The sequence below is a fragment of the Aptenodytes forsteri genome, unplaced genomic scaffold, assembly GCF_000699145.1.
Source record: "Aptenodytes forsteri isolate BGI_AS27 unplaced genomic scaffold, ASM69914v1 Scaffold278, whole genome shotgun sequence".
Taxonomy (NCBI): Eukaryota; Metazoa; Chordata; class Aves; order Sphenisciformes; family Spheniscidae; genus Aptenodytes; species Aptenodytes forsteri.
The window spans coordinates 1051064-1065892 of record NW_008795907.1 but is presented as its reverse complement, the minus strand read 5'-3'; the positions used below and the strand labels follow the sequence as shown (position 1 = coordinate 1065892).

General features: G+C 39.2%; 1 protein-coding gene across 1 annotated transcript in view; it reads right to left on the bottom strand.

The window, feature by feature from the left end:
• LOC103903132 (glypican-5) overlaps nucleotides 1–14829 on the bottom strand; it is a 395395-nt gene that overhangs the window by 253927 nt on the left and 126639 nt on the right. Inside the window, exons 4-6 of the mRNA XM_009284270.1 lie at nucleotides 13998–14128; nucleotides 9215–9274; nucleotides 7243–7368 (exon numbers count right to left, since the gene is read on the bottom strand). Of these exons, the coding sequence (XP_009282545.1) occupies nucleotides 7243–7368; nucleotides 9215–9274; nucleotides 13998–14128 (317 nt within the window). The remainder of the gene's footprint in view (nucleotides 1–7242; nucleotides 7369–9214; nucleotides 9275–13997; nucleotides 14129–14829) is intronic.

Genomic DNA, 14829 nt, shown 5'->3' with positions numbered 1-14829 from the left:
ATGGTCATGATTCAGATTTGCTTCTTCCAAGGAACAATTTCTCTGCCAAACTTTTGAAAGCTTTCTTTTTCAGAGTCAACCTGAAGGTTGATACTGTTCTAACAAGTTGTTTGGGGTTTTTTTTTTTGTAAATGGAAAATACAGCATCAAAAGCAGCCAAGAGCCTGGATTCAGGTTACCACCTGCAGCCATGTCAGTACCTGCTGTGATCTCATTAGGTTTCACACATCTAGCACAGGCAGTCTGGCTCAGCTCCGGGATAGGACATTTCTGCTGAGTTCTTCAGAAAGCAGAAAACCTGCGAGCCAGCCCAGTCTGACAGCTCTGAAGCACTACACCACCTCACTGTTAGGGGCAGTGTGCTACCAAAATTGTCACCATAGACTAACTGCATCAATAGATTGCATTGATATAATTTTTTAACAAACTTCTTTACATACATGCTAATTACAGCCTCTAAGTAGTTATTATTTGAGGCAGTTAAAGTTTCAGACCCCAAACTTCAAATGCAGGTGTCCAGGTGACCACCAGGTCTGTCTACATTATCATGTTAGTTCTGATCAGGTTTATACTTTTCAGCTAAACCCCTGAGTGTCACCATTTCTCACACTCCAGTTTATATTGCAGAGCAGTCTCAGAAACAGATTCTTTTTCAATGAAACTAAGGATGCCAGTGGCATTCAGTCCCCAGGAATGCACCAGAGCTAGTCTGAAGTAAAACCTCCAAAGTACAGATAGTGTGGGCACTGCGTTATCAGCACCATCCCTTTCTCTGAAGATCCATGCATTTTTTGTGCACTGAAGACACAGCCTAAAAGCGTATTTCAGCATGTGAGAAAAAAGGGCTTTATTACAGAAATCCCAAGCATCCACCCACTGCTAATAATGAAGCCAGTCACTTTATTTTCTTCTTCATTACCAGCTCATATTTTCCTACTGTAAGGCTCAAGCTGTTTTTTGCATACTGGAACATCACAATGGAGATGGTGTGCATTTTAGAGTATATCAAAGTAATTGCAAGTGCTCATTCCTTAAAAGGAAAAAGATTTGAAATGGTAGCAGCAATCTTACAGTTCTAATTAGCATCTGTCAGCCTCTAAATTTCACCTCATAAAATGACAACACTTTCTGTAGGAGCAACATAAGAGGTTTTAGTGTCTATTCCTCTGTGGGACAGTCCCCACACACAGCCAGCTGCGCTCTAACATGAGTCATGAGCAGACCTCTCAACTTTCAAAAATCCTGAGATCCTGACGCATTGTTCATGTAACAGGAGTGTCTTTAAAATGGTCATGCTAAAGGCACACATCCATTTATTTGGTAACTGCAGAACAGGTCTTTGGGGGCTGCCCTGAGAATGCACCTTCTAGCAGAGCTCGGGGGATGCAAAGCAATGCTGCAACATCATCTTTTCTTCAGGATTAAGCCCGGACATACAAAGGAGGAGGCTGTCACTGACACCTGGAAGGCAAGTGCTGAGGTTGCTGAACATGCCCCTGAGCAACTTTCACACTCCAGCCTTGAAGCCTGAGCAGTGCAGTTGATAGTTTTCAGATTGCAATCAGCCTCTTTCTGAGAACTAATGGCACAGCCACGGGGAAAGAGTGGGAGAGTATATGCAGTGCCTAGAGTTGGCTATAACGAATGCCAACTACACTCACAATGTTTTAATTCTTCTATACACAGATTACTGCTTGTCTATTTATTATTTATGATTTTTTCATCTCTCTTGAAATAGAAACTGCAAGAGATAAGTAGGCAGGCAGAGATGGAAAGACTGAATGATTATCTAACTTTAATGTAGTACTCACAATCCACTGTTCCCTTAAAGTGCTATTTCCAAATCAAGATTACTCATCTGTTGTACACAGGCACACCCCAAAAGCCTGCCAGTGAGACCACATCTCCTTTTCCCTTCTCTAGCAGCAGAAAGAGCTGTCTCTGATAAGGCTACTCTACTGCAGCTAAGACTTCACAAAAAGCCAAGCTTCATAAAAAGGAGTTCTAAAGGGGAATCCATGTTTTGTGCAAAGATGTAAATCTGACATCAACAGAAAATTTCAGGATGAGCTTTTGGGAAGGTCCTTGGGCACTGTATTGTACTAGTCTGCCATTTATAAGGCTGAGACCTGAGATAGCAAATCCTGTTTAGCTACCACAGCCAGGGAGAATGGAGAAAGTGATTCAATGCCAGCATTTAGCTTAGTTGAGGACATATTCCTGAAGAGAGGAAGGTTCCTGCAGTTTAGCCCCTACAGAAAAGAAGTCCATGGGAGCAGCTGCCTAAGGGTGAACAGAGGAAATCTTTTGTCTAGCCTTTTGCCTCAGCTCTTAGAGAAAGACTTGGACGTGGCACCTGGTTGCCTCATATCTGCTCAGTCATTTTACAACTTGCTCTTCTATGAGCTGAATTTGCTCATGAATTCATCCTTTTTCTTAAACATCCAAACATCCTGAGGCAAGAAGTTTCACAGCTTAACCAAAAGTTTACCAAAGGAATATCTACTTCTGTTTTCAAGCTGTCACTTATTAATTTAAGAAGATGCCCCTTGTTCTCGTAATGAAAGAGACAGCGAACAACAAATCCCTACAACAACAAATCAGCATCTCCACAACACACAAGATTTTTATAGGCCACTATCATATTCCCGCTCTATCTTTTCTGTGTCAGGCTGAAGTGTCTGCCATTCCACACACAGGATCCATTTCATGCCCTTGATCCTCCTCCTTGTTGCTATCCTCTGCACATTTGCAGTTGTGCTCTATCTTTCTGAGCCTGCGGGACAGAAGAACTGCAGACACCTTGTACCTGGAGCAGTGAAAGCCACCTCAGTGCACACCATTCTGTACGTAACATTTGGATTGTTCTTCTTATGTGAATCACCTTACATTTGCGCGTGTTGAATTTCATATGCCATTTTATTGCCTAGTCATTCCATGTCATGAGTTCCTCCCGCACTTAACCACAGTTGACCCTTGTCTTTTCTACCCAGGACAACTTAGTGTCATCAACACATGCTGTCACCTCAGTATTCACTTCCCTTCACAGGTCTTTTATGACAGATGAACAGCACAGGTTCCAGCACAAATCCCCATGCGCTGCCACCGGTGACCTCTTTCTACTGTAACTTATGACCATCTATTACCTCCCCTTATTTTCATCTCTACCAGCCTTGTGTGAATGACCTTATCATATACCTATCCCAAATCCAAGCAGACTATAGCAATCTACCCTGCCTACATGCTTGTTATCTCCTTCTAAAGACTCTCAACATGTTGATTCCTTTCCCTAAGTATCATGTTCATCTGCTTATAGTTTCTACAGATTTTACTGTTACATACCAAGTTTACCGGCCACATCTTTCTGAAATCCTTATTTTGCTAAAAATACAATGATGGCTTCATATTCCACATCTTTCCATCATCTGCTACTGGAGCATTCTTAAAGAAAATACAGTATCAACAATGAGTAATTCAACTTTAGTCCTTCTAGAGTTCTTAGGTGAATGGTGTCTGGTCCTGGTAGGGCAGAATGGTCCACACTGTCAACTTCTCCTGCAGCCTCTTCTACTGACATGGTATTGAGATAATCATCTGACGCACCGCCAGGAAAGAAAGGTTCCAGCATAGAAATTTCTCCAAGCTGGCTTCACTTTGCAAAATATTTTTCCAGTTTTCCTGCTCTAGCCTCATCTTCTCTGAGCATTCTTTGTATATACTCAGACTATTTATTAGCCTCACAGACTATTTCTTATACGAAGTCATGTTCCAGGAACAAGTTGCTCAAAAGAGTAATGAAGAGAAAGACTGTACTCCTGGTGCAAGTATTTGTAATGTCTTCAAAGGCCCTGAACTGACACTAGAGGATTCCTAGCAAAGCCATGTTTTCATGTTCATCTGAAGAGCAGGCCAGAAGCATACTCTCAAACCGGTGAAAACAACCTGGCTCTTTTTATGGTGTATTTACTGACAGCTCAAGCTTTTTTTTTGCCTGCTAGTGCATTGATTTAAACATGATAAAACCCAATCCAGAGAATTATAATAAAATAAAAAAGTACAATGAGAATCCTGCTTATCAGATCCTCTGAGAGACCTCAAGTGCCCTCTCTACTAATTGAATGCACAATCCCCATTTCTGAGTAATAATTTCATATTGTTTCAGGCTGCATTTGTGAGTCAAATTGTTTTTAAACATTGAGTTTGTTTTTCTTAAAGAGCCTGAATGCCAATTAGCATGCAGCATAAATATCGCTCAGCTTTCAAATAGCATTATGAAATGCAAGAAGCATCGAGGAAACAGGAACCACAGCTTTTGCCAGTTCCACAGCCTGAGTAACCTTAAACTCAGGTTCACAAGAGATCCACCAGATTAATTGGGGAGATCTATTTTCTGATACAGAGTTAAGAATAAGGCTCTATTTTGAGTTCAGAGCTGTTTACTACTGCTGATATTTAATCCTCCGGTCTCCTGGGAAAGGAGAAAGAACAAAGAGAAATGCATCTTCAGGCATCAGCAGGACAGGTGTATTTCTCATGTGGGGAGAACTGGTGACAAGTCCAGCCTATAAAACAGATGATGAAAGGAGTAAAATTTGACAGCAAGCAGGTGCCGTGTTTGTGCTGCTGTGTAGCACTGCTGACAGCGCAGGCTGCCCAGAAAGCCTCCTCCTTTTAAGGCAATCAATACTGCGACAGAACTGATAAATATATACATATTGCTGTCTAATTAAACATGTGAATTTAAACTTTTATATTCTAATTTGCCTATTTAATATCTTAACCACATATATATATTTCAGGGTTTGGCGGAAGGGTTTTTTTGGTTGATGTTGGGGTGTAGGGGTTTTTTGTTTTCCCCTTTGTTTTTGCTTTTTAATTCAAAATATGAGGGGTCTTGCCTGTCTTTTCCCTGCTACTTTTCCCAACTTCCCACCCTTTTCAAAACCTGAAACTTTTCCACATGCCTCCAGCTCTGGGAAAGTTACAGACTGGCAAAGGAAAAAACCAACAGCTTTCCCTTTCATGCCTTTCTAAAACATGTCACTGCTGACAGCGCAGGCTGCCCAGAAAGCCTCCTCCTTTTAAGGCAATCAATACTGCGACAGAACTGATAAATATATACATATTGCTGTCTAATTAAACATGTGAATTTAAACTTTTATATTCTAATTTGCCTATTTAATATCTTAACCACATATATATATTTCAGGGTTTGGCGGAAGGGTTTTTTTGGTTGATGTTGGGGTGTAGGGGTTTTTTGTTTTCCCCTTTGTTTTTTAATTTTAATTCAAAATATGAGGGGTCTTGCCTGTCTTTTCCCTGTTCCCAACTTCCCACCCTTTTCAAAACCTGAAACTTTTCCACATGCCTCCAGCTCTGGGAAAGTTACAGACTGGCAAAGGAAAAAACCAACAGCTTTCCCTTTCATGCCTTTCTAAAACATGTGTATCAGCAATTTAAGCAGCTTTTTTTTTTAAATAAAATAAGATAAAAATTAAACCTAAATTTTGATTTAATTTTCTGTTCAGAGAGTTGATATAGAAAATGGTTTTTTTTGTTTTGCTTTTCTTGTTTTTCTTTTGGCCAGAAAGCTGTTTGTTCTAAGCAGCTTTTTTTTTAAATAAAATAAGATAAAAATTAAACCTAAATTTTGATTTAATTTTCTGTTCAGAGAGTTGATATAGAAAATGGTTTTTTTTGTTTTGCTTTTCTTGTTTTTCTTTTGGCCAGAAAGCTGTTTGTTCTAAAAGTTAACTGTGTATCCAGCAGTATGTTACCAGCAAAAGGGACTCTGAAATGGAAACACTGATTAGAAATACTGATATTCTCCCCACTTCCTCTCCATTATTTTTACAGCAAAAACATCAATCGGTATTACAATTACTATTTATTAATATTTAGAATACTGCATTGTTTTCAAAATCTTCATATATATGCTTCTACAATTAATCTGTAATGCCAATATACATTGAAATATTAAACTTCAAAGTTATCTTTGAATGTGTTAGACGTATTTATCTCTGAATATCTCAGACGTAATTAAGTTGAAGTTATTTATACATAAGAAATCTAAACAGAGCTGTGTGGGAGTCAGAACTCCCTTTAATGGGACAGCCTATAATTGTAGTATCTCCCTCTGTTCCACATTGGAATTATTCCATAATTTCCTACAAAAGAATTTTCAGTCATGAAAATTGTTTTAAAGCAAGAAAACAATGCTAGAACTTCATCTTTTAGAACTGCTACAGACCACAAAATACACTTCAAAAAGAAACATCATGAAAGCCAACACAATCCCATGGAATGTCTGTGTTTCGACAAAAAGACATTTTTGGAAAACATTCATTGGCACACTTCCAAACAGCTCTCACTGCAAAAACTGATGTATACTTTGACAGTGATAGTAACAGATATAGTTGTGTTCTGAATACCTCTTTCTCCTCAGGGCAATGTTGCCTATGTTATACAGAGTAAGAGAAATGACAGCAAAAAGATTAGCTCATGGAGAGTGCGAGTGTATTTTCCAGTTTGGGTTCTAAAGGGTGTTGGGAAAGACTGATAAAATATAGAGGGAAAAATTTAGCTGACAAACTAGAAATATCTTTTCACCCTACAGAGATTCTAGCTGCTCTATCCGCATGGAACAGTGCATTTATTAATTGTTACTTTATAAGAATTCCTGCAGAACATGCTCTGGTAAGGATGCTGGGCAATTCCAAAAACAGTTGTTAATCAAAGTGCTATGTCAGAAACTTCAAAAAGAAATAGCAGGGAAATCCTTTAAAAACGTAATGGTCGGGTCACTGTATTTTTCTGACACCTTCGCAAGAAGAGCTACATGTTTTCTAATTATGGCCAAACATGATGTTCAGCTCTGCACTAATGAGCCTATAAACAGCAGACTGGAAGGAACCGCCAATCGGTCATGGAGGTACTGCTTGCTAACTGAGCTTTAGAGGGTAAGACCTCTCTACAGAAAAAGAGCTGTCTCTCTATAGTGAAAGAAAGGGACTCTTCAAAGCAGCCCTTCAAGAAAGTGTTCCACTATATTTAGTACAGAAACCTAAAACTCAGCATTAACAATCTTTTATTTTAGCAAAACCCTTGCTCAATTAAGCATCAAGTTCACTATGAATGAGACACTTGATGATGACTACAATGTCTCAGAATGCTTCTGAACCATTAGAAGGATATGAGGTCACCTTTTTCACCTTTAGGGAAAACTTTTACTCATAACTTTACCTTTCTACAACATCCTCTCCATTCCAGCAGGTTGAGCTGTCTCTCATCACCAGGTCTCCATCACACAGCCTTTCTGCTATAGAGGCATAAAAGGTTCGGGATCGCTTCATGTAATTGATGAACTCTCTGTAACGTAGGAAGAACACATTTAACAACAGAATAGTACACTTATGGTTTAAGCCTCCTGTCAACTTAACCCTCCGCAAGGTTAAGAGTTTAGAACCCTTACAGAAATTAAGTCATCCAAGTTGATTAATTTCTATTTCTAGTGTATTTCTACTCCTATGTATCATCCAGTCTTACCTAGTCCAGTGTTAATAAACATGATTACATCCAAAGGGTGGTTTTAACAAATTACGTTAACACATCTCACGCAAAATTTGAAAAAAGTCTACACCTACTATCTCTGTTACTGGAAGTGAGTATTCCTCCCTTTCCTGCACATGTGTGAGATGAATTAAGAACACTGTCAACAACCTCCTGGGTGGAAAAGGCTTCCTAAAGCTAACATCTCATCACAAAACCTGAAATATGCTGCAAGTACCCCACACATGAAACAACAGTACAGAAAGTCATCTCCTTGAGATGTGGTGGGGCCAATTCCTCCCCATCATCACTATCCATGTCACATTCTTTAGAAAGAAATTTCTCTCTCATCATGTCTGGCACCTCATACCTGTTAAGAGGAGGCTGTGCCTGCTGCTTTGGTGAATAACCAAAACTCCTGGCCAGTACAAACAGCCCATTTCTGATCATGTGTGTACAGAAAAATGCCTTGTGGGCAAACTGCTCCGTGTTTTATAATCTGATTATATCTATAATATATATCTGGCTGAGGTAGCCATAAAAGTCAACTGTAACAAAACAAGTGTTAATTCAGCACACAATTAAGAGTATTTCAGAATGAGAAATTACCCTATCTCCACAGCTTTAGAAGCTCCTGTTTGGTATAAGACATTAAAGATGTTGAGAACAAGACGCAGGACACAAACTGAGCTAGAGCTATCACAGAGCTATCTGCTTGTCTCAGAAGTACCTCAACAGCCCCATTGGGAAGGCCAAAGAACTCATTCTGGTTTATAATGTTTCTGCCTGGCAGGCTGTAAGGGGACACTGCACTGAAGAGGTGCCTGGGGATACAGCTGGATGGAGCTTGGTGCAAAAACAGTCAGGATTTATTATTCTTTTGGGAGCAACAGGTGCTTTAAACAATATCAAAGTCCACTGCTAGGTATCTACCCCTACAAGGTTTAGGCAGTGGTCATCTCTCCCCACAGATGTCTTTATGCTTTCTCAAAAGCGTTTAACCATCCCATTTATCTTATGTGTGATGAAATCCTGCTCGAGATAAATTAGCCATCACATGGTCCTGAGGAACTAACTTACCCTAACAATGCAGGAAAGCTGTCATTTTAAGCAAAGAAAAGAAGAAAAAAAGCAGGAATTTTGGGGCTTATGACAAGGGAATCAGTATTTCTATCTCGACCGCTAACTTATAAATATGAGCTCTAAGTATTTATACAGTAAAGCTAGGTCCAGACAGGAGGCCACCTACCTGACAGAACAGCCTAAGAGTATCAATTATGAAAGGTGACACAGATGCTAAAGATTTTACAGGTTCTAAAATGGAGTTTTCTTTGAAGGAGGGAAAGAGCACCCTTTTAAGAGTCTAAAGCTTGTCTTACTCAGCTCACCCCAGGAGGCTTAAACTCCTTTGCATTTTCAGCAGAGTGGGGCTCTGACATTTCAAAGTAGCATCTTAGCAAAGGCAGAATTCTGTGTCCAACTCTTAATCTTAACAAGTGAAAATATTTACACTAGATAGAAAATGTACAGTTTCCCAATGCCCTACAGTATAAAAGCAGTAATCAAAAGTATGCCAATTCCTAGATTACAGCTGAAACAGCAGCTTATAATGGAGATGAGCTAAGTGTAGAGACAATGAAGTATGTCACCTTGTTTTCATTCTTACCGAGAGATTTTTTTCAAACTTCTGGATTTGTCATTCTTTGAAGCTTTCAGAGGCAGAGAACTGGAATAGGCCGGGGAGAATAAGCATCAATCAGGAGAGGTTTGGGAGTAGGGGAGAAGCAGGAATTCAGGCAAATGAGGAGAAAAGAAATGAGAAACAAAAGAGAAAAGTAAAAATTATTTGAAAAAAAGGTCATCAAGCACATGCATAGGATAATATAAGAAAATAAATAAGGAGGAAAATTGTCATGAGATTTTTCCAAAGTATAGATGCAATTAAAAATGTCAATGCAATACTGAAAAAAAATACAACTGAGATTGTTTCTCCCAATCATTTTCAAATAAAAGCACAATTACAAATACAGCACACAGCAAAAAGCTGAAAATAAATTCAGTGGTACTTAAATTAACTATAACTGATACCAAATGGACGAACTGTAAATATATGAGGCTATACAAGAAAACAATGGCAAACAGTTTAGAATGAGCACCATGGGAAGGGGGATACAAATGAGTAGCATTCATTTTCTGGTACAATTAGCAATTCGCTGTCTGTTAATAAATAATGTGAATACAGATTTTTTTGCTGTTCAGTTCTGGCCAGATTGTACCACTGAAGAAAAAAAAAAAAAAGACGACTTTGCGAAACAGAAGAGACAGGCTCTAAGGTTATATTGGAAGAAAAACACTGGAAATAACCCTGGTAGTTATTTAGTGCAAATGCATTTTGTGGCACTGATATCCCAAGGTCCCTTAATTAACATTAAACATTGTATTGAACATGAACACCATGATGCAATTTTCCACTTACGTGATTTGATACCACATCCTGTTCTTTCTTATACCCATACTCTCATGTATAAAGTAATGGCAACAGCTGGAGTAACGCATGCCTGCAAACAGGTTCAACGGTACTTGCCAATCCAGTTAACTCTTACTGGAGAGAGTAAGCACCACGTTCAGCAGCTCTGAGGACACACAGACAATGGCGGCTTTGCCATGGTACTTTCTGGGAGCTAGCAGCAGGGGTGGCCACAGATGGACCTGCACTGATCATCAGGTGAGTGTCTTACCCCCCCCCAGCCAGTCAAAAAAGGAAATTAGAATTTGTAACAGGGAAAATCTGGACCTGCTGAAACTTCTGCCTTGGCCAGTCAGTCAGAAATGTTTGATTCATTTCCACAGTAAGTTAATTTGCATCTGGCATTAATAATGTTTTGTATTAGCACTTTAATACTCAAATTTTAATAAAATCATAAAATTAATAAAAATGTGATGCCTGACCCAATAGGTAATTAGTTTTAAATAAAGTAGATGACATCGACTTCAAACATTCCCAAAAGAAACTCAAAATTGTTTATTTTAAGATGTATAAAAGAGCCGTAAGTTCACAGTATAACAAAGAAATCCCAACAAAATATCATTTCAAAACCTGCCTCCTCCAATTAAGGACCTAATATCATGTTATAGTTCTTTGTTAAACATAACATATTTTTATATACAGATCTGTAACCAGTCTATGTTTAGTGGTTTGAAATATTACATGCAGCAGACATGCTAAAAGGCAGGTATTCAACTTTGCTAGGAGTCTGGACCCTGACCAGAATAGTACTTTGTGCTGAACTCAGAAATAACATTCCAATTTACTGATTAGGATTCTATACATGCCATGTACATTCCGTGTACCATCATACGGTTTCAATTTTCTTGTCATCTCTACTACATGTTATAGTAACCTCCACATTAAAAAATGACTACAGCAGCAATCCTGCCGGTTTCAGTTAATCCCTGAATACAATTGTGAAATACCAAAAAAAAAATTAATAATCAAATCTATGCTTTTCAGCTTCATCAGAGGAAAAGATTTCCTGCAAGATCATGCAACATTTATTCAAGTTTCAGCTTCTTACACCATAGTCCCTGACACTTAGTGTTGCATAACAAAAAACATGCAGGAATGGAATGCAGTGGAAAATAAAGAAAGATGGGAAATCTCCCAGGAACCCATGAGAGTAAAAGGAGCAGAAAAGGATTCAACTACCGCAAAAGAGGATCCAGCTGCTATGTGAATTCAGGGACCATGCAAGACCACGCTGTGCAGCACAGTGGAGGGTGAGAAGGACTGCCTCCAGCCAGACTCAGAAAACACACACCCAGAAGAAAGACCGGTCAGGCAAGGAGACACCATCTTAACAGTCCCACTTTTCAACTTCACGAGCAGCCTTGGCTCTACTGAACAGCTAAAACCAGAGGTTCTCAAACTCTTTGGAAAAGGAGCTTGATTTTGTAACTGGCCTTGCAAAGATGCAATACCTTTGGAGCAAACATACATATATAGGTATAAGCTGTTTGGCACTAGGTTTTTAAGGGCATCTCTAAGCTGGTACTACAGAAGAGATGAGAGGCCACTTTCTTGTGGTTTCTCCTACAGATGTGCTAACCAGACTTGGTTCTTCTCTTTGAGCTTGGGAATATTCTGACACATTAAGGGAATGAGCCACAGCTTTTCTGTTTACTTGAGGAGTGCCGGCTTATTCCTTCTCTTTTTCTTTCCTTATTCTAAAAGGCAGGAGTCATGTTCTATATTCCTCTTGAATTAAGGATCATTTGGAGGCATGTCTACTATACAGACCAACAGACTCAGACAGGCCAATTCCCTGTGTGACCTTGCACCTAAACTGACAGACAGCTGATGTTATTGCTCTTTATTTTTTAAATCGCCAGAAGGAGTGGCACCAAAAAATATTCACATAATTACTTTCATAATCTAGATCCCCTGTAGCAGTTATCTATCACTCTAAGTGCATTTTACACAACACACTGCAGGAATGATTTCAGCCATCCATTATAAAATTTTATTACCTAAAATTGCTTTTTATTGATATCATATGTGATTAAATGATAGATGATGAACAACACGGTGATGTAGCCAATCACTGTGTACTTCACTCTATTTACTGTTTCACAATTGTTTCCAAGAAGCAAACTACAAGCTTCATGTCATATATTTTACAGCAAGTTGTGGAAAATTTAAAAATATTCTCCACTTCTTACTAATTATGCCTCCATCACTCATTTTTGGTGCATGGACTCTCCACAATACCTATCAACACTGTATTTCAGTAATGTTTTATGCTAATTAAAATTATGCTAAGGATGGCCTTAGTTTAGATTTTTTGGATAAATTAATTTTCAGTGCGCAGACCAATTCTGGGAAACTGTCTAATTTACAGCATATTAATTTTAGTATATTTACTTTTCCATCTACAGGTCTTAAATTTTAAAATGTCAATATCCAAATAATTCTAGATGGTTGGGAAGGGGAGGGACCAGATCCTCAGGTGAGAAAGAACTGCTGTCATGCCATTAAAGTCACCAATTTGCATTTGTTTAAGAGGTTACCTGTTAATAGGTTGGTAAATCTGCCTTTTTGGTTGCCAGCGTGTAAGTCCCAGTGAAGTCAATCAGTTATAGAGAAGATGGCCTAGAGCTCTGCGGCTTTAAAAGCATATTTCGTTAATTGTACTACAACTGTTCTCTGGATTATTACTGCTGAATTTATTAATTTAATTTCCTTAATGCTCTTTTCTCTGATTTGCATGGTAAAAATTGATAAGCTCTAAGCACTAGCACAAACTTTTGTGTTTTGGTTTTAAATTATAAAGGCATAAAAATATTGCTATCACTCAAAAAACTTAGCTTGCTGCTATTTTATCTTTTAAAGTGGTGTTTGCTTCAGTCATGCAAGCTTAGATGAGAATTAAAATAGAAATGGATAAAAATCTCATCTTCACAACTCAAACTGGAGAATCCAGGCTATGGAAATTTTAATATTGCTGTCATCCACCTATCCAATATACAGAGATACACATGGGCTCCCTGGGCAGATTAGATACTGTTCTCAGATACAGGTGTAAGCCCAGCATGATTCCACTCACTTCGCTGCAGTTGTTCCAGATTTATACTGGTGTTACAGAGAACAACATGCTAGCCAGAAATATGTCATTGTGATTTTATGGTCAGTTAGCTGTGACATTTACTCACATATCATGAGTGGAATTGGAAAGACACCCTTCCCTCCCCACTTAAAATTTACAGAAAACCAATCCAGGAGCTACACAAGGGGAAGTGAAAGAAAGACTAGGAGATCTGGGAGCAGGGATACTCACGCCAGGGCCAGTAGCAGTAATTCAGCTGTCTAGTGTCTCAACTGGCACACAACTGAAGAACAGAACCCAAGACAGAGACAACAAGCCTAAACATAAAAGCTTCTGCTCTTGCTCTGTTATGTAACAAATCAAGGAGATTGCAAGGGATCTTATTACTCCTCCACAGCCCTGTGAAATGAGGGACTGACTTTGTTTCAGGGCAATGAATCTTTCCTTTTCGCTCCTTCCTCTTTCCCACCTCTGCCCCTTGATAAGGTCAAGTCCTTAAAGACCTGGGCAATTGTATTTTAAGTAATCCAGACTCAACTGTGGAAATTACTCAGACTTTGTTGAGGAAAAGCTTTCATTGTTTTCACTGAAAGTTTCTGGAAATAATGAACACCTTGGTGCTAACTAATGACATCAAGTTTGGCCTGTAAAAAGCTTTTCTTGGAGAGACCTGCAATTTAAAACCACAAACACATCTGTGTAACTATCAGTGATGGCAACGGCTGGAGAACACACAGACAGGGTGACAGAACTGTGGCTCTGGCTTAAACACTATGGTGCTAGGAACCATTAACACAAATTGTGAGGCAGAAAGTTTATTTCAAAGCAACTGTTGCTTAGGGTTACCTTCTTTTATTGTTCAGACTAGCGTGAGCCATCACGAATGTCTGGATTTCAGTCGCTTCCTTCACTGGCACTATATTGTCTGATGACAGGTTCCCTTCTTGTTGTTTGGGCTGTCCACACACTTTATCAACCTGTATGAAAGGAAGGGAAAGGAAAACCGGGTTTGAATGGAGAAACTGATTTACAATTGCCCAAAGGTCAGCTTGTTCCTTGTGGTCGGTGTTTATCGCAAGAGAAGGTGTCTGGGGGAGAGAAAGACAGGATTCTTCTTTCCAGGACCTGGAAACTAGTCCCCTGCATAAGAATGACCAAATTAAGAGGCAGTGCAAAGAGCACTGCTACCAGAAAGCCAACAGTCATGGATTTGTCACTGTATACCTGGACTATAGCACACCTGGAAACAGGCTGAAATAGTGACTGATGGAAGTGTTGCCAAACCAAACTTTTATTTAGAAACGTACCTGGAGTTTGTAGGTACACAGATTTTGGTGGAACATCTGCCCTGTGTATAGAAAGCAGAGTCTATCTGGTGTTTGAAGGAGCTTGTAATCAGAAGACAACCGAGTCTTCCAGCCTTTAACTAGACAATGTTCCCTTAAAACAAGGAAATGAGCAAAAGAAGTCAGCATCAACACGTCACTGTCCATAAAGTCTTTTCTTGGACAAAACAGAATGAAAAGAGAATTTCCAGCCCTGGGAAATCATCAGTGCCTTGGATCCTGGGTTCGGAAGACTAATATCGCTCAGCCATTTGCCCTTGTTGCCCTTCCTGAAGCCTCTCATAGAGGATTTAATACAAGACCAGGAGAAAGCAAGCTTACGTTTATCCTTT